This window comes from Anguilla anguilla, chromosome 19, assembly GCF_013347855.1.
Source record: "Anguilla anguilla isolate fAngAng1 chromosome 19, fAngAng1.pri, whole genome shotgun sequence".
Lineage (NCBI taxonomy): Eukaryota > Metazoa > Chordata > Actinopteri > Anguilliformes > Anguillidae > Anguilla > Anguilla anguilla.
The window spans coordinates 6,888,220-6,908,850 of NC_049219.1; the positions used below are offsets into that span (position 1 = coordinate 6,888,220).

At 48.3% G+C, this 20,631-nt stretch overlaps 1 protein-coding gene across 2 annotated transcripts; it reads right to left on the bottom strand.

Annotated features, from left to right (window-relative positions):
• Positions 1–5,275: 5,275 nt before the first annotated feature.
• On the bottom strand, positions 5,276–19,393 carry LOC118218680 (CD9 antigen-like). Of its 2 annotated transcripts, none has more exons than XM_035401263.1 (8): positions 19,084–19,393; positions 10,151–10,253; positions 8,528–8,625; positions 7,614–7,688; positions 7,298–7,399; positions 6,960–7,049; positions 6,368–6,451; positions 5,276–5,859 (listed from the first exon to the last, which is right to left on the bottom strand). In XM_035401263.1, exons 1-8 carry the CDS (start codon positions 19,150–19,152, stop codon positions 5,794–5,796), a joined length of 687 nt encoding a protein of 228 aa, XP_035257154.1. In that variant the 5' UTR covers positions 19,153–19,393; the 3' UTR covers positions 5,276–5,793. The 2 variants fall into 2 exon arrangements, with proteins under 2 accessions (XP_035257154.1, XP_035257155.1); XM_035401264.1 differs by lacking the exon at positions 19,084–19,393 and adding an exon at positions 14,623–14,755.
• Positions 19,394–20,631: the final 1,238 nt, after the last annotated feature.

Here is a 20,631-nt window from a genome sequence, read left to right on the forward strand (position 1 = left end):
TTTGACAATGCGGCTTAAGATGGCAAACAATCCCTCAAAACACGAAAAGCATCCAATTATTAAAAAAATGAGCATCTTGATAAAATTCTGGGATTGCAACTGTGGTTGGAACAAAAAACCAGCATACGCAGCGCTCCCCCAGGATTGAGTTTGAGAACCACCACTGATATATTACACCCCCAATCTATTACACGGGTTCCCAACCTTGGTCCTGGAGAAGCTCTGCAATTAGCAAGACACCCACTGAAACGTAGCATTGTCAACCAGCAAAACACAGTCACATTTTAAACAATACAAAGGATCTGTCAAATGGCAGTTAGCAAAACTGCATTACCCAGAAGCAAAGCATGCTGTTAAACAGTGCGGTTATACAGTGACCCACAGAGAACAACACATAAAGACTTGTAATAAAAACTGCAGTCCCCCTACTCCGGCTTGTAATTCGAAATATCCTAATGCGATAACGCATTGTCATACAACATTAACTTTTAAGCGGACGCGAGGCTTCCTATTGGACAAGAAGGTTTTGCGGATTAAAGTAGAAAAGGATTTGAGGAAGAGATTCATTAAAGTCGTGCTTTCCCTCCGTAGCACGGTCGCCTTGTCACTTTACAGCACGCAGGGTCACGCTGGTTGCTAAGCAGAGCCCAAACACTGCAGGGAACACACTGAAGAGCGGGAGGGAACAGGGAGCCGGACACCTGCGCTGGGTCCACCTGGAGAACCACTGCGTGAGTACCCGAGCCGCGTAGCGTACGGTCGAGCGCTCCTAGGAATGTGGCGGTTTGGATTTGAACCTTTTGTGTGCTACAGCCGATCAGTGAATACCAATGTCAAAAAAAAAAGGCAGAATGACAGAAATAACACTGAGTTTGAAGGTGTTCACTCCACAGAGCTTGTGTTCTGTGGGGGGGGGGTGGGGGGGGGGGTATCGAGGGAAACAGCTCAGTTCATACTGCAGAGAGGTTTCCACAAAGTTTCTTTTGGTGCGTTTGAGTCGCCAAGAGTGCTGTCTCCATGACGGCAGGTCACATGGCCTCACCGTCAGGCAGAACCACCAGCACACATCCGAATCACTGCCAAGCACATTTCTGCACGGAAAGGCGACAGACCAGGGGGTCCATTTTTTATTAGAGCAGCGAGAGCTGACCTTGGATCAGTTTCCCCCTCTCCAGATCCTAACCTCATCCATTATGAGCTCAAACCCTAAAACTGATCCCAGGTCAGCTCTGAGATCCTACTCTGAGATGCTTTACTAATGAACCCAGACTGCCCCTCCCCTCTGCAGTTAGCAATGTTTTTATTAGTTATGCTCTAGTACAGGCAGATATCTTAAATAGTTAATATTATACAGTTAATAATCATTAATCATTAACATTACTTTTTCCAAGAATTGAGGGGAGAAAAAACATATCTTCTGACATTTTAATGTTCCATAATCAGATGTTCAGCACACACTGTCATAAGGAGATTTATATAATATTCTGTCCATATCTAGAAATGGACATTTTGACAGTTGCATTTCAGGTAAATGTACTTTGGTCAGATGTATAAATACACTGTCCTTATGGGAACTGAATCTAGTTTTACAGTTACTTTAACCGCACATGGAATTTGATTAGAAATTTTATTTTGAGCTGAAACTGTGCCTGTTTTTCCACAGATAACAGTGCAGGGCTTGGTTCCCAGAATGCACTGCAGACACAGGAAGAGCGCTGGAGCCGCGGGGGCGGGGGCGGCCGACCCGGGGGGCGCCGCGGCGCCCGCCGAGCCCGAGCGGGGGCCAGGGGGGGCCGGGGAGAAGCAGAAGCAGAGGCGGCGAATCACCGTGGAGATGCCCAAAGTTTGGGCTGTAGGGGCGAGGGGGCGGGACGAAGGAGGCTGCTCTCGGGCGTCCAATCAGGGAGACGGAGGGGCCGGGTTTCGGGAGAGGAGCGGCGGGACGGGAGGGGCGGGAGATTCGTGGACGCGGAAGCTTCGCGAGCACCTCCGGGGGAGCGCGGCAGCGGCCGGGGTCCTGCGATTCGGAGGCGTCCTGGTCGTGCCCGTCGAAAAATCCGCCTGGCTCCGGTTGCTGGGGGCGACGCATCCGCCGCCGCCGCCGCCCGAGCCGGAGAGGAGCGCTTCGCCGCGGCGACCGAGGAGGAGGAGGGCGCGAGCGAAGGAGAGGCGGGAGGCCGGGAGGGGCGGGGCCGAGGAGGGGGAGGGGGAAGCGCAGGCCCCGCCCAGAAAGGCCCAGACCCAGAGCCGCCTGGACAGCAGCCAGAGCGGGCCCCTGGGGGACTGGGTCCGGGCGAAGGACCGCCTGGCTCGCGGGGAGAGGGCGGAGGCGCGGCGGCGCAGGCGGGCGGAGAGGGAGGAGAGGAGGAGGAAGGAGCGGGAGGCGGAGGAGCGGGCGAGGGAGTCAGAGCGGAGGGTGAGCGCCTGGGCGGAGAGGAAGAGGAGGGAGGCGGCCGGGGCTCGGCAGAGAGGGGCCACGGGGGCGGAGCCGGATCGACGAGCGGGAGCTCCGAGCGGCGGGGCGGTCGAGCGGCCTGGTGCAGCGGTCACACCAGCAGAGGGCGCCACCGCCACCGCTCACCCCCACGGGCACTCAACCCAAGGCCCGAGGGACTTCCTGTCACATGATGCAAAGGCGACATCACCTGCACCGCAGGCGGGCCATAAAAAGACGCCCGCCTCCCAGAGGGGGAGGAGCCAGAGGAGGGCGGGGCAGAGCCGGGCCCTTCAGATGGGACCCCGGGAAGGCGACGAGACAGAACAAGCCGAGGAGAAAAATCCCGGATCTTCCCTCAGCCTCGATTACTTAGACATGTCCACAGCGCCCCCTGTGGACAGGAGAGCTGGCGAGGAGCCCGCAGCCCAGCCGGAAGAGTTCCACTCCGACCAGCAGGGGGCGCTCACGAGCCAAACAAACGCATCCTCCAAGGGGGGAACCCAGCGAGAGACCTACGACGGGTGGCTCCGGACAAAGGCCAAGGAGAGGAGGAGGAGGAAGGAGAAGGAAGAGGAGATGCGGAGAAGTGAAGAGGGGGAGCAGGACCCTAAGCTGGAGGAGGCGTTCGTGAAATTGGCCAGGAGGCGACGGGAGGCGAAGCTGAAGAGCAGGGGGAGGGTGGACAGCGGGCTCTCCGCCCCACGGAACCTCGCGGCCCGGCCCCGGCAACAATCCGCGACCGTGGCAACACCCCCGGTGGAAGGGTGCCTCCCGGAGGTTCTATACCAGAATGCACTGCGGTCAGCACTGAGCGAGCTTAAGAGCTCACGGGGCCAGCCGGGCCTTCCAGACCTCAGCCGGATACCCCAGCCAGCATTCAAGCGTCCGTTCCCCCCAACTCAAAGAGCAGACAGAGGAAGGCGGGGAGCCAGGCAGCAACCAATCAGTTGTCTCACAGGCCCGCACAGGGATCAGAGGAAGGGAGGCGCCTAGCAGCGTCCAATCAGCGGTCTCTGGCTCACACCGTCAGCTGGAATGCGTGAAGGCCGACTGTCACTCAAGGACATCTCACGGACTCTAATGCAAGCTTTAAAGAGTAACTGCACTCACTGTTTCAGCCTGGCTCCGCCCACTACACAATTCAGACAAAAGCATCCTGGGGTGGGTGGAGAAGGTGTGGCCATCTCCGATGCACAATGTATTCTATATGCAAATTATTTGTACAGTAGGCTCATGAAACTCTGACCAAACTGTCAAACAAGGCGCTGATAAAATATGGAAGGGGGGGGGGGGGTTACATTTTACACAATTACACAAACTGGCAAAGTGTGGGAATTTAGAACGGCAGCCGTTATGAGCAACCTAATTTCCCTAAATTTTAATATTATTTAATAGGGGGGGGGGGGGGGGGGGGGGGGGGTGGTTAAGACTAGTTCGTGAATTCTTATAATTCTGACCAGTTACTTAAACACAAGGAACTCTCTTAACGCACACGCTTTCATTGTTTCCACAACATAATCATTTATATTTATAACACAATCTATTCTGTTAATAACTGAATATAAAACTTAGGGATCAAAATATATTTCTGTGAATATGGGCATTCTATGGAACAACAAATACATTTTTTCAGTTTTTGCTTCAATGAGTCATGCAAAAAGAGCTGGTAGTGAACCTGCAGTGTATGAAAATCCGCGGACAGGCCACACTTAATCAATTAAAAATGCAAAAATGAAAGGACTGCATGCCACGTTTTAAATAACTCTCAAGTTAAATGTATTCATGACTCCTGGTTTGAAAATAATTTTCTTCGAGATATTTAGTTTACTTTAAAACATCAGTAATATCAATATAAATCATAATTTATTTTAAGTAGGCCCTTCCTGTAACTTACCAGAAGTCTCATGTTTTGCTGGAGTTCACCCCAGCTGCCGTTGAACAGTCCCAAATAGGTTAGCAAGGCGAAACAAGCAAATTAGCTCGCTTGCAGGCAGAAAATAAACACGGTAATCAATATTAAATGCGATGGATAAAGATAGCTGGTTCATCCAAATAAACACGGGAATCCATATTAAGCAAGACGGATAAAGATAACTGGTTTATCCAAATAAACACGGTGATCAATATAAAATAAGATGGATAAAGATAACTTGTTTTTAAACATATACGTTTCGAAGATGTTTATTTTGGGATAGCTTTCCGGTTTTAGTTCCACTGTTTTAGTCAAACAAACAAACCAAAATAAACGAAGTGTCAAAGGCAGTCCAAGGCTGCTGTTGTGCAAAATATTGCTGCGAGGTAAAGTATTGCTGTGGAACTTTCTAAAACTTTTCCTATTTTCTGGTTCTAATATTTCGGGTTTCACGGGTGGAAGCATGATTTCTTGCGCTATAAACTGTGTCACAACGCGCCCGGGGTGTATTTTGATAGTGGCCCACAAAACAGATAGACAACCTGCGGCTTTGATTGATTTCACCTGTGAGTTCGGGTTCAAAGTAGCCCAACTGCGCGAGACAGCCGTGCGCATGGTAACGATGCTCGCGATGCTTATAGCCACCATCAAGTCCGAATGGCCGTTATGCTTGAAGCAAAGGAGATTTGAAAGTGTCTTTTTATCTAAAATTTTAGAGAACTTGCTTGATAAGATGCAGCTTTCTGCATCAGCATATTTTTTGTAAGGGTCTATATCGTAGACTAATATTTTTCATATCTTCACCATCTGCGCGGGTCTCTTGGTGTACCACAGGGAGAGGAAGAGCGATCAGCAGAAATGAAAGCTGATTTTGTCGTGTGTTATCTTCAGTAAAAACTGTTCACCACCATAAAGGACAACATTAGTTATTTTGATTAATTTTATTTGGCATTTTAAAATGTTACTTACATTTCTTTGTGTTCAATAAAATAGATACATAAAAAATCAAGAGTATAAATCAGGTTACTCTTAGGAAATGTTACAAAAGTCAATATCATTTGTTGCTTGAAAAAATCCACAAGTCCCACTCAGTAACACAAGTTTTACAAACTCATTACATTAAAAAATACAAAAACAGTAAAACTTGAAGGCTGTTTTTTTTCGTGATCACGAAACCACAACACTGCTAGCTATTTGCTAAATAAAATCCTCACAAAGTTAGCTTTCAGAAGGAAAATTCCAAAACCGGTTCAAAGGCAGCCTATAACTGCTTTTCAGCTAGTACGGAAAACGCGGTTAGTGATTGGGTAGAACACTGCGACGTAACAGGATGGGCGAGGACAGGGAGGTGGCAAACTGTAAAGGTAGTTGAAGCTGTGGCCTTGGGACTGACGGGCAGACGTTAAGAACAGCAGGGCGCGGCGTCGCCGTGGCGATGGGAGCCTCACACCACCTGCTGGGTCCTCCGGATGGCGCAGCAGAGCATCATGCTGAAGATCATACCAAATATCTGAGAGAGAGAGGAAGAGAGAGAGTGAGAGAGGGAGGGAGAGGGAGTGGGGAATAGGGCAGTGAGAAAGGGAGTGGCAGGAGAGAGATGGAGAAAGAGAGGGAGATGGAATGGGGGAGAGAGATGGAGGGAGTGGGAGAGAGAAGGAGAGAGATGAAGACGGTGTGTGGGGAGAGGGAGTTGGGGAAAGAGGGAGAAATAGCGAGTGGGAGTGAGTGAGTGAGTGAGTGAGACGGAGTGTAGGGAGAGAGGGAGAAAGAGAGAGGGAGTGAGAGTGAAAGAGAGGGAACGACAGACATGGGAGAGATGGAGAGAGGTTAGAAAATAAATAGTGGGGCGTAGCCTGGACCTCATCAGTTCTGGAGCCATTAGTGATACGCACACGTGTGAGGTAAAGCTTGGTGAACAGTGCAGCAGGTAAAAAACTGCATTTGTGGAATAATACAACAGTCAGTGTGTAATAGCTGAGGGCACTGGGGGGGGGGGGGGGGGGGGGGCGCCATCTCACCATAACGACCGCAATGGCGATTCCCACCCCCCCGATCACGTGCAGCTTGGAGTTGAACACCTCCTCAATGGCGCTCGGGCAACTCTGAAACACACACGGGACACGAAGACACAAAAAAACCATCACGTTATGGGTTCCCATCCCCCTGAGATACATCCTGGGTTAAATGCACTCTTAAAAATGGCTCCGTATGAGAAGGTGATTTGTACAAATGTACAGAACAAATCTAGACAAGAAACAACTGGGAAGCCTTTAAAAACTGGATGTCTATGGATTAAATGTTCACGCTTGTATTTGAAGGTATCTGGTCTATTACAAAATTTTTGTAATATGAATATTCCCACTTGTTCTGGGGCTGGAAGGGGGTGTGTATGTATGTATGTATGTATGTATATGTATGCTATGTTTTATGTGTTACATTAGAAATTTCTAAAGGAAAATAAAAAAAATCACATTTTAAGTTACAGTTGCCATAAGGTTCTGTCTAAGCAGTGAATGCAGGGACTCGAAGCACTGCTGTACAAGACAAAGTCTGAGTAATCCAGTCTCAACCCTAGAGTGCATGGATCTGGCCAGCAGAGGGCGCTCTCACCTTGGTGATTAGCACTTCCAACCCTTCCGCTTTGGGACAGGTGTCGCTGGCGCCGTCGAATTTGGTCCCCGTGGTGCCGCAGCATTTGAGCTGAAGAGGAGAACAGAAAGACCAGAACATGGACCGTTTCTGCCAACGCAGTCGAACCTGCACCACACCACCGCACACACGTGACGCCTTATTTGGCACACGTGCCAAAAAGCAGCTCGCGATTCAAAAACGCCCCCCGGTGGCGACTTCAGAGTGGAACGCGCGCGTAGTTTCAGCGAGCTCCCGGTGGTCTAGTTTCGTCGCTTCTGGGTTTTCGGGTCGTTTGGCCCGAGGAAGCCGGAACTCACCCCGTGCTGGATCAGGCGAAGGGTCTCCTTCAGCACTTCCTGCTTGGTCGCCTTGTAGTTCTCGAAGGTCTTCCTGTAGAACTCCGCCACGTCGTTCACGATCTGCGCCAGGAATTGGTCGGGAGGGTGCGAGAGAGAGAGAGAGAGAGGGAGAAAGGCGAAAATTTAATTTAGCGCTTTCTGCGATATTTCACACGGCCCCCGCGGCTGATCTTTCGCTCGGACGCGAAACGGCCGAGCCCCTTCCCGAACGCCGACCGGCTCGCTGGCCGCGCTCTGATTGGCTGGCCGTCGGAAAAGGAAAGCTTTTACTGACCTTGTCCTGGTTGGAAAAGCCCCAGATTCCTGCCGCGACCTCTACAGCAAATATGACGAGCAGGAAGAAGAAAAACTAGACGGAGAATAAAAAATAGTTAAGACTGGTTGTTATCCCACACACACACACACACACACATCACATACACACACACAGACACACACACACACACTAGTCCCAGCTGTATCCTAGTAGCACACTTCTCTCTGGTGTATTACTGTATCCTAGTAACACAGTTCCCTGTGGTGTCGTACTGTTTCCTAAAATGCACTGTTTGTACAGTGCTATTCTTCTGGCATTGCCGGTGTGTGTTTTGACCTGGCGACAGGGAGAGACAGCTGTCCCAATTCCAATATGGGCTTACACATGAGCACACAGGGATTCAGGACAAGAGGCTTTGAACTTTAATCCCCCCTCAAACCCCACCTCACACCCCCCCACAGACCCCACCAGAGTCCCGCCCCCTGCTCTGCATCATTAATGTTTCAATAAACAGCAGGACAAAGCCTCCAGCTAGTCACAATTTGATTGGCAAATTTTCCCACCCAATCATAATGTGAATTGAGATCTCCATATAATGACATGCAGGTTCTCCACTCTGTTGCAATGTAAATGGCAGGTTCTGTTCATACCCAGCAGGCCCTATTATTAGGTGATCTTACACCCTTCAAGGTGTAAGATCACAAATATGTGTTTAGAATGTTCTTAGCTGAACATTCTAATGTTGATGTCATAATCACTACTGGTAATTGAAAGTTCTAGAACACTGACTTAGAATTTTAAAATAGCATTCCAAAAACCCAAAGGGTCAATGTGCAAGACGGTGGCCCGCAAATGTGCGAGTGCAGAAACATTTATCCCCCGAATTCACCATGGGAAAATAACGTCGCAAAAACAAGCAACGGTGGACTCACCAATCCCAGCATGCACATGGACTCCTGGATGGCCCCGCAGCAGCCCAGGAAGCCCACCACCATCATGAGCGCCCCGGCGCCGATCAGGATGTACACGCCTGCGACGGAAAGGGACACAGCGTCAGTGACCGCCCCGACAGCGCCACCTGTGGGCCGGCATGCAGTACCGCACGTCGCGCGGTAAGAATGGGCGTGCTCTTCAGCAGATATGAGACAGCGCCAATGAGTCATATCACATGATAAATAACGGCGGATGGCATGCGGCAGCCTGCTGTTCCGACAGGCTGGTTGAACTAGGGCAGAACAGAACACAGCTGGGATATAGGAAGAATGTACATTTTGCCTGTAAATCTATATTGTTAAAACAGCTCTATGGTACCCCCATTCCCGATCTGACATAATCTATCGTGCACTTCTGGGTGGTCTGGTACTCATTAATGCATGATGGCTCTTTCGCTATGCATCATGGGAAATTGAGTTTTACCTCTGACAGACAACTTTGCATGGCCCAATTCTGACCTGGAACAGGCCACAGCTTTCCATGTAACAAAATTGGCAACTGTGCCAACGCCAGGCCGGAACTGGGCCGCTGCCAGCAGTCACCCGACCAAGCAGGCGCTCCGCCAGAATCGGCCGTGGCGTCGTGTGCGGTCAGGGCCCCACACGCGCCCCCCCCACCCACCCCACCCCCCCGTCCGTGAGGCAGAGCCTCCGCCTCAGAGCAGCTTCCCCTTTTTCGCACGCGACCCAAACCGAACGCGCTTCGCGCTCGCGATGCGGTCACCGCGCCCGCTTCCTCCTCTCTCTCTCCCTCTCGGCCCCGCCCTCTTTGAGCACCCCCCCCCTCCCCCCCCCGCACACGCACACACACACACGCTGCTGTTCCTCTCGCTGAAGTTATCACTTTCATACGCAGAAGTGGAAAAAAGAAAAAAAAAAAAAAAAAACAGGGAGTATTTATGCAGTTTCGAAACAAAAAAATCCCGGAGTTGTGTGACAATGGCCTCCTGTTCCGGCAGTGAATCGGGTGCTTTATCTCGGACTGGCTCGCACACGATCGCGCCCCCCCCCCCCCCCCTAAAACGCAGTGTCCCCGTTTTACCCTCCGAAGGCACGGGCCGGGGAAAGACACAGACCCCCCTTCTCCCGCTTTTCCCCCCGCCGACGCGGAGACCCGTCGATGGCGTGCGGGCCTCCGCCTTTCGAACCTTTTTTTTTTTTGCATTCGAACGGGTTCCCTCCCTCCCTCACTCACTCCCTCCCAAAGCGGCCATTTTGAAACGGGGCAGAGAAGAGGTGACATAGACGCATCAGCGAAGAAAACATGCGCCAAAAAATACTGTAGTTTGAGGGCCCTAAAAATGCTCCTCAGTCCCTGTCTAGGTCAGGTTTCCAGTGCCTTGGCGATACTGTTGGTTTGGTCTTCAGCATTAATTCTCTTAACCGGAACTAGTCGCATTTAAATTTGAAATCCCGAACCATTCGAGTCATAGCGACGGCAACGGCGAGAGGGGTGCGAGGGCGGTGGCGTACAGGTGAGGGGGGGGGGGGGGGGGGGGGGGGGGGGGGGACAAAGGAGGAGGGGCGGAGGGAGATTTCGGGGCCGGGGGGGGACACCTTTACCTGTGAAGAAGACGGAGGGCGACTCCTCGCCCTCGAACAGGCCCTTGGTCTTGGGGTCGAAGCGCAGCCAGAGCCCGATGGCGAGCACAGCCGTCCCTGCCAGCTGGAGAGACGGGGGAGACAAACAGACAGACACCCGTCACCGCCCCGCCCGCATAAGGCCGGCCCCGCCCCTGTTCCCGGCTCGGTTCTGGCTCGGTTCTGGTTCGGTTCTGGCTCGGTTCTGGCTTGGTTCTGGCTTGGTTCTGGTTCGGTTCTCGCTCGGTTCTCTACTTTTGTTCAAAAATGAGTCAATCCTCCTTTCCCTTGGGGTCAGCGAGAACTCTTTGGAGAGTAACGGTTGTCCACCCAGTCACTGAGGCACATTGCCAATGAAGAGCAGCCGCCCACCAAGGGGTTAACACAGGCGAGCGGTAAGCGGTAAGAACTAAGGCGAGTAGGCACTGAATCACACGTGCTTGCGGTCAGGATTAGGTAAGACATTTGACTCTCCCTCAAAAGCACACCCCGCCGCCGCCCCCCCCCCCCCCCCCCGCTCCCCTGCATAAAGGTGGGGGGCGTGGACCTTCCCGTCTGCCAATCAAGGCGCAGAAACGGCAGCAGGGTTTTTTCCAACAGACTGAGAATGCACCGCTGTGACCTCTGAACTCAAGCCCAGCCAATGAAAGCCCAGAACTGGGCCCCGGTCATCAGAATAGGTCTCCAGTCGAATGGACTCCGGTCTAGCGTTAAGGAACTGGTCTTGTAACCTGAAGGTCGCAGGTTCGATTCCCCGACACTGCCGTTGCACCCTTGAGCGAGGTGCTTAACCAGCACTGCTTCAGGATATATCCAGCTGTATAAATGAATGCGATGTAAATGCTATGCAAAAAGTTGTGTAAGTCGCTCTGGATAAGAGCGTCTGCTAAATGCCTGTAATGTAATGTCTAGCAGCAGGCATAGCCGCTGCAAAATAAAGTAGATAGATCCATTTAGGCCGATCATCACCTGAAAAGAGAGCACCGATGTAGAGTCGAGGCTCTACACTCCAGCGAACCTAGAACTGGTGACTCCTGGAAGCCTGAAGCGCGAAAGCAAGAACAGGAAGCGACAGGTTTGCTCGAAAACTTTCCGTGTGGTCTGGCCCTCGATCGCGATTCCTGTCCCGGCACGCAAGGGAGCGGATCGTTATCCGCGGGGGAAGGAGACGCCGCTCTGACGCGGGGCGGGAACGGTGGCCGTGACGACCGTGCCTAAACATTTCACCCGCAGGAAACGGCCATCAACCCAAATCACTTTCAGCCAGTCGGCAGCTCTGCGGAGGCTAACGCTACGCTTCTCTGACGCATTCATTTAATAACAGCGTTTGAGACGATACCGTACTCCTGTAAGAATAACACGCGGACGTAAAACTGCCGTAACATGACGCACTGTTTCGCACAAAACCCTGGTCTGTCACGCACAGAGGATCTAGTCAAGGCCACCGGTTGCGTTTATACATTTATAAAGTATTCCCACCTACAACCCATGAAACACAAACTGCATGTTCAACAATCTTAGCTGAGCAAGAGACTGGCGGAAACAAAAAACCAGCACACCACAGGGGTCTCCCCCAGGACTGAGTTTGAGAACCACTTTCCTAATGGATACCGGATTTAATAAACATACGCATCACATCCTACGTATTGTACCGTATCAGGTATACATAATATTAGTCGTATTTGTCATCTCTGAGTGTAAACAAACGGCAGTGCACTGGAACCTCCAGCTAGGGCTTTGATTCTGATTGGTTATCTTTTCCGTGTTAAAAGAGTGTCTACTCACAAGAGAAGTATGAGTCCAAGCAGGTGCTTTTCTCCTGAAGTTTCATCCAAATCCTTCATACATTACTACACATTAAACAGTCCCTGCCTTTAATGCCAGGAGATAAATTAAAAAAAAACAGACAGCAAGAACTGCAAAGCAGCCAGATATTTCGACTTGACCCCTTCTGAAACATGGCCAAGAGTTTCAGACAGCCAGCTCTTCTGCATTAGCAATTTCCAACCCCCTCAGTAACAGCAGGTGCACGTCAGTCAGGTATCTGTGAGAAACGTTGTTGATAAAGGCATCGGTTTCGTGAGGACTGTTTTATACAAGGACAGACTTTGCCCGTAAACGGTGCTTGCAAGTCGGAGTGACTGTGACCACACATCGTACAGCAGCAGCTCAGATAACCAAAACACAGGGGACGGGGGGAGTCACTGAGACTCGGACTGAGACAGATGTACCCGAGACTCAGACTAACGTGCAGATCGATGCGCTGTACTTGCAACTGTGACTAACGCGCATCGTAACTGAGACTAGCATATCTCCACCTCCTCAACTACTGCGCCTGGAACACAGGAGTGTAACTTAAGAATGCGCTCGCAGCTGACACACGACTCCTCATATCTACGACTGCAACTGACGTACCTGCAGGCTTTTGGGGCGCAGTTTAATTACGTGAATGTGACTGCGACTAGGAATGAACCGGGGACTGGGACTAACGCGCTTGATAATGCCCTGTTGGGGCATTTTCGGGTTTCGAAAACATCGCTTATTTCAGGATGCTGCGTCATTTCGAGCAGCCTGGTTGGTTTTTGGGCATCCCCGACAGACAGATTGCATCACGGTGGTTTGGGTGGTTTTGATGCCAGCCTGCCAGCCCCTAATTTGAATTCCCCTCCGACAACACACCCATCCTCTCTACCTGAACAGACAAAGGCTGAGGGAGACAGTTCCACAGTGCACTGCCAGACCGTCCCCCCCCCCCCACAGAGAGCGCAAAGAGGGGGGTATCCTAGACTGCTTATTTTCACATCAAGCTAACTGTGTTTTGAGTGGATCTTTTCCGTACGCGGTATTTACATTAGCTGTTAGCTTGTTGACTAGCTGTGCATGATGAAACATCCTCCTGTCGTCCAAGAGACTTCCTGTGATGTCATGGTTTAATCAGAGCAGTCGATAAAAGGTCTATTAATACGCTTTAATGTATTAAATTGTGATCTTCTCTCTGCCAGCCTACAGCTCACAGCCCATTTCAGTAATTCATCTAGGCTGCCTGACTATTTTATTCATGGGTTTATTCGTCAATTTAGCCATTTCATTTTTTTGAGGTCATTTATTTTTTGAAACCGCTTAGCGTCCTGTAAACTAGAAAAGCAATCAACAGTAAAAGGTTCATTTTTGTCCTGGCTGCCATTGTTGCAGCTGCGTTAAATGGCTAAATTACTGTTTTGGTTGCGACAAGAAGGAAAGATCACGTCACGGCACTGAGCGCCCCAAAACAACGTTTGGTCATGTAATTACAATGCATGACTTGATACTCAACGTGATTCAACAGACTCCTGATTACAACAGTCGGGCACATCCACACCCCCACTCCCCCCCCCCCCACCCACATGAAAAACAGTTCTCTTCTATTTTGTATTTCTTACTAACACAATTCTGTAATCAGGCTGAGAAAGAAAAGGTCTTATTCTGGCAGTATTTCTCAAATGCGGGGAAAAAAATGGGCATTTCACTTACAGGATTAGCATGGAATTCAGTCAGAATTTACCCAAAGGTTCTCAAATCGTGGTTCAGTTCATGGATTCATTTTGCTCTTGGAGCACCTGGGCCCATTAGCACAAAAGCACTGTCTTTCCCTGATAAGGCTAAAGCTAACCAGGGGCTAAAAAAGCAAAGTCATCCCCTGATGCCACAGGCATGTATGACTGCGTGCTAACAGTTTGCTGTGGAATGTTACACCACGCTAGCCAATAATGTAGCTTAAGAGGAGCCTGCATACAGAAAAAGACAGCAAAAAAATCCCCCCCCCCCCCCCCCCCCACATTACATTACAGGTATGATATACAGCCTGAAGGTGATGTATTAGTATTTCCATGGTCTGTAATGTACAACATACCACTGAAGCCTAAAAGAGCAACAGCTGACACCGTATTTGCAAGATTCTGTCTGAGGTCATTGACTGCTGTTGCCAAATAAGTCTCTGCACTATGACTTGAGGAGGAACCGGACTGGAAACATCCCAGACTACTGCTTTCAGATATTTTGGCTCTTCAAAGATCGCCTCACCTCAAATATTACTCAGAAAGGTGAGGTTCGATACGGGTCTAGACATTCTGAGGACACTGTTTTCCTTGAATCAGAATTTTGGCTGAGCATCAAGAAAATTCCCAAAAAAAACTAAACTACATCAAACAAAAGGGTGTGCTCCTCAGCTCAAATAAACATTAAACCCATGTTGAAGAACGTTAGGCTTATTGTACCCAGGCTGCCTTTGTAAACCGCATGGCGCACCTGGGACACTCAACATCAGCTGTCCACCCGCACCCACTACCCTCCCTCAAACACTTAACGCGGCTCAACAACCCGCGCTCTCCAAATCCCGTTTCGAACGGCGTAACTCGCAGCCAGCACAGACTCGGAAAAAGACGTTCAAGACGCAGTGCAACTGCGGGCGGACTTACCCAGAAGACGAAGTTGAAGACGAACATCAAGTACTTGATGCATTTAATTCCGCCCAGCAGCCCCATGTTGTAAAGTTAGCGCTACGCGGTCGCGAGAGATCTGCCGGAGACGGCTCTGTTTTTCTCCCCCGAGAGAGAGGCTCTGGGACGCCTGCCAGGGCAGTGCTTACCTGCTCCCCGTAAAAAAAAAAAACAGCCCAGGGTGGGGGAGGGACCGTGCGTGGGTACGAATGAGCTAGGTCTGCCAGAAGAGTGTTTTACAGCCAGACTACCTGAACCGTCACTGACGTCTTGAGTTATTCGTTCCTGAGCAGAACTGGTCGTACTTACCGTGTCTGGTTTCTGTGTGCCAGTTTTTTTAATTATTATTATTCATTAATTTTTTTTAAATATAAGAAGCCGTTTGGCGGTTTGGTATTTCTTTTTCTCTGGGTTCAGAAATTTGCATTTGCATGACAGCACTGGCTTTTCGTGTTTTTATATCATCCTGTGATACATTTTGCTAGTCCTGCTGCCAGCTTATGCAAGCTATTGCCCTTACAATTTACCGTAATTTCAATGCAGAAAAAGTAATACTTACAATAACAATAATGACAACCATAACAATAAGAAGAAGAAGCAGAAGAATGCAAATAATAACCATAATAATCATAACAGTCATAGTAATAAACTGGTTAGCTCTTATCTTACGTATGCTGTTTTATATTATTAGTGATAACATTTTTGAAGTTCTGGAGAAAATGATTAAGGGGTAAAATTATGTTGAAACAAAACAAATTCAACCAACCCTGGCAACCACAAACCGATGCCTCAATCTGGCCTGAAGTTTGTGAACAAACAGAGCTAGTTTCCTAAACATGAAGGCACATTCCATGCAGTTTACTCACATGAAGTTCAAGTCATTTACAGAGAGGGAAAAAAAACAGAAAAAGAGACTGAATGTTGCTTTATGAACTTGCATTATACAATTTTAAGTTTTATAATAATAATAATAATAAATAAATAAATAAATAAATAAATAAATAAATAAATAAATAAATAAATAAATAAATAAATAAATAAATAAATAATATTCTCCGAGGCCATGTTGAGCTGGTTGCCAGATGCTGAGTGTCAGTGTTCTCCAGGAATGTGAGTCTCACCTTCAGGAGCTTCAGCACCCCCCCCTGCTAAAAAGTTTCTATCAAAGATTTTTGGAGTCCCTCTTTTAATTTTAATTAAAGGATATACGTACATCATATTTATCCAAAGGAAAAAGAACAAAGCAGTGTCTCAAAATGACCAATGCAACATCCTCCTGCAGTGCACAGTAAAATAACTTTGTTACTTTCAGGATATTAAAGCGTGGCTTGAAATCATTGTACATGTTCTCTGTAGTTCATTACATATAGAATAACTAGCAAAAAGGATGCTTTTGGCTGCCCAGGGTCTTTAAGCTTTCAGTGCTGCTGATGTGATGAATAGCTTCCCGAATACTGCAAACTGGAGGGTAATCACTTCCACTAATGCTAGGCCCACGGCGGCGCTCTGCGAGCGGTGTAACCGCTGCGCGCGGTGGTTCCGCCGAGTCCTGAATAAACACGGCTGCAGCTCAGTGTAAACACGGAGACAGCCGGGGACGCGGATCGGTCAGGATAAACACCGCGTGCGGATTCCCAAAAAAAACACAGAGCGCCGCGCAGTGATGACAGCCTGCGCGGAATCTCCAACAGAAATAGAGGCTCCCCTTTAACCCAAAATTCGACGTTTTAAAATAAAACAAACCTTTTTTAAATATATACCTCAGTCAGGACATCATGGATTTACTCAACGAATGTACAAAAGCACTCGATGTTATTTGAAATGTACCAGAAAGTAACTGCCAATGGAATTTACGCATCCAAACTGCTATGGTTTCAGTAATCTTAGATTTCCATCAGATATATTTCAACCAAATTTCTGACACCCCTGTTTTATACCTCTCCTTTTAAAAAAAGAATTACCCTTAAATTGCACCAACCAGTGTGTCCACTGTTAGCTGGCTCTATCACAGACCAGCCTCAAACACCAAAGTTTCTCTGTCTCCACAGATAAGGTCTGGGTGAGGTGATACACAACAGATCCTCCAGATGAAAATTCTAAATTCAGTCAATACCCTGCATGCTTTTATTGATCGCACCACAGTAAACCAACGATCCAAGCGCCGAGCTGGTAAGGTATGTCGAGAACATGCAGCGTGAGGGAAGTAGACCCAAAAAAATATCAGACTTATTTTAAAACATGCATTGTAAGCCAAACACAAGGCCAAATATAGACCTCAGAAAAGACTGAAGCTGATAGTTTGCTACTGCACATTTATAAATACTGGGGGAGCATACACTAGTTGCTTTTTGGTCTGACAGTTTCCAGATGCCATGACAGACTCTGGTGCTTTAACAGTGCAAATTATTCAAAGTGACATTTTCTAAAGTGTTTATTTGCAGCTTACACACTACAGCTGTAGACACTACAGCACACTCCTGCTCTACCCGCTACATCACACTGCTACACTACCCAACACCACACTGCTGCTCTAAACACTACACCACACTGCTACACTACCCACTACACCACCCTGCTACACTACCCACTACACCAAACTGCTATACTACCCAACACCACACTGCTGCTCTAAACACTACACCACACTGCTACACTGCTCAACCCCACACTGCTGCTCTAAACACTACACCAAACTGCTACACTACTCACTACACCACCCTGCCACACTACCCAACACCACACTCCTGCTCTACCCACTACACCACCTGCTACACTACCCAACACCACACTCCTGCTCTACCCACTACACCACACTGCTACACTACCCACTACACCACACTGCTGCTCTACCCACTACACCACACTGCTACACTACCCACTACACCACACTGCTGCTCTAACCACTACACCAAACTGCTACACTACCCAACACCACACTGCTGCTCTACCCACTACACCACACTGCTGCTCTAACCACTACACCACACTGCTACACTATCCAACACCACACTGCTGCTCTAAACACTACACCACACTGCTACACTACCCACTACACCACACCACTGCTCTGACCACTACATCACACTGCTGCTCTGACCACTAAATTAAATATCTAAAAAAAAAGAACTAAAAACGATTCCCAACAGACTACTGTGACGCGGACCAGAGACTTCCAGATGACATGACTCCGTTTTCAAAGCGAAACAAGTTCAGGAAAAGTACCGCCCTCAGCCTACTGTAGGCAATACTTCTCCTGAACTTGTTTCGCTTTGAGAACGTAGCCATGTCGTCTGGTCCGCGTCACAGCAGGCTGTCTCGGGCAGCGCTTTCAGTTCTTTTTTTATATAATTAATTTAAATTACAAGTCATACAAGCGATGGGCGGCGGTATAATGTGTCCCTCCTGTCAGACTATAGGGCAGACAGCCGCGGCTGAGTCGCGCCCTGTAATCTTAATTTGTTCAAGAGATTAACCCGTTCTAATTATAGAAACTGAGATTAGAGGGGAAACGTATGTCGGGCATCTGGATATTTTGCTAAGTGGGCGCGCCCACCAGTTTAAAAGATACTGAGCAAAAAAGCACAGTAAAGTACACAGTAAGAAAATCACAGTTCATTCAATTCATAGAGCACATTTTACTATCGTAGAACACAGACTACGTCTGGATTGACATAAGGTTTCTTACAGTTTCAAACTGAATATCTTGCAGTGTGGTGTAGGCTACCTCTAGGCTATTTATTAACGTGTTTATTAAAGTCCCATATTATGGGATTGCGCAAAAGTCGCACCCCGACGCCCAACACTTCCTTCGGACCCCCGCCCTCGCCTCTGATTTCGGACCTTTGCCATTGCCGGTGATTTCTCATCCCCATTGGCTAAACCCTCCCAGTCAAGCGAGTTCGGGATTCCAGCAACTGCAACTGGAATTGGGTCAGTCGGACACTAACTAGCAGGGTAATGATGCAGCCCGTCACCGATTAACTCGATGACGAGCAACCGAAAAATCAACTCCCTGGACAGCGCGTTCAGAATGATGCGCTTTTCGTATTCTGGAAGTCTGTGGAGGGTCTGGGCTTTTAAAAGAGTACACATGCACTCTATTATTAAAATACTATGACACAGCACCACGGCACAGTTGCTTTTTAATTTTAAAAGTGCATTTAATTATTAGAGAAAACGTAGCTATACAAACAATACGCCCGGTTTAAAACAGAATAAAAAGCGCATACTGGTATAGACGCGCTATTTATGGATGACATACAGAATATCGACGTGCTCATAGAATAAAAATTCGCATGGTGTGTTATAAACTCGCTCTCTTACATACACTGTAAAATGTCAACACTGTCTCGTTGATTGACAGAGGCTGCTCATTTAAATAAATACGAAATCCAGTGAAGAAAAGCGACAAATCATGGAATCACACCAGTAGAAACTTACCCAGAAAATAAAATTGAACGTGAACAGCAAATATTTGATGCATTTGTCTCCATCTGTCAAAACTGCCATGGTCTCTTGTAGAAAACAAACGGTTTGTACGGGTCGCGTTTTTACAAAATAATATCCCTGTGCGTAAGTAGCCTTTAATTAACAACAATGAAAACTTCAACGATGATAAAAATTGAATTGTTGTAAATCCTTCAGCTTTTGGTGCCCGTTAGTCTGGCTGTGACGCTTCGTGGTTCGATGTTAATTCGCTTGTGAAGTGAACGCGCGCAGTTTATAGACCTCAACTGTGACTGTCTCGGGGGCGGAAGAGGCTCACGTGAGTGTGACCATTATAGTGGTGAGTGACTGACACTGACCCATCATTTATAGGCATCTCTTTATACATTCTTAACTTCTTTCTGCATTTCTTTTTCAGTTATTTATCTAACAACGTGAATAAACACGAGCCACACAAAATTGCGCGTTTGAGTTTTCCATTTTATTTATTTATTTAAAATGTATGCTACAAGTGGCGAGACCTGGCAAAGTTTTATTGTGGGTTGATGTTCTTTATTTTCCGATGTGCATTATGTGTCGATGATGGTCAGAATGTGATTTATTTTTATTTTCTTGCTCACTTTTTAATGCACACTGGAAATTAAACTCATTAAAAATAAGTTAACGCTAAATTATAGTAGGCCTATGGTTATTCTACAATGATCAAAAATGGCCATGCCAATCAGAATGGTGTTCAATTGATATGTTCAGCAAAAGATATAAGCCATGTTCATGCCGATTGTGTAATGCCCAGATCACAGACCTGAATTTGCACAACAGGTTATTCAGTCACCTGCATGGGCCGATTTATTATTATTATTATTATTATTATTATTATTATTATTATGAAATACGGTCTGAAAAATAACAATGACAGCCCTATGGAAAGAACTTCACAGACTTTTTCTGGGTGCCTGTTGAACGGTATTGTGGCTGGCTTCTCGCAGTAGTATGAATCAAACCCGCTTGTGACGCGAGACCCGTGAAATCCGCGTGTCTGGAGAGCAGCCGTGCCTCACATAAAAACCTCACCTGATTTCATCCCGGCCTTTAATCCCTCCGTCAGCCTCTCGTGTGGGGTCTGCTTAGCTTATGATCTGAGGCACCTAACAATCAAATTCAGCCGGATCCCTTTGGGTCAGCGGCCGACGAGACGGACAGTTAGAATTAGTCTGCGTTTGTATAGCTCGCACATGGACCTCACACCGCGGACCGATTGATTCTTATCACAGTGGCGCGAAGGGAGAGTGGGTGGAGCCACCCCCCCCACCGAAACCCAGCGTTTAATTTAAGCAGCGTCCTGCCCCCGTTCGATCCGCGCCCAGCTCTGCGGCTCGTGGGCAGCGAGCAGACGCGTGATTATGGTCTGTAATGACAAGGCGTGGCCCACGGCTTCCCAGGCCACGGAGAAGCCAGGTGCCTCCTATCTGCCAGTCACTCTGAGCACTGCAACGGCACGCGCTCTTACTGTACAAAACGGACCTATACCTTCCTATATTAACG

Bases quoted from the DNA above. Each gene is read 5' to 3' on its own strand.
- LOC118218680 (XM_035401263.1), bottom strand. From the start codon at position 19,152: ATGGCAGTTTTGACAGATGGAGACAAATGCATCAAATATTTGCTGTTC. The intron at 8,626-10,150 runs GTAAAGGTGTCC...TTTCCGTCGCAG, and splicing joins GCCCTCCGTCTTCTTCACAG to GCGTGTACATCCTGATCGGC. The intron at 7,050-7,297 runs GTGAGTTCCGGC...TCTCCTCTTCAG, and splicing joins TTCGCCTGATCCAGCACGGG to CTCAAATGCTGCGGCACCAC.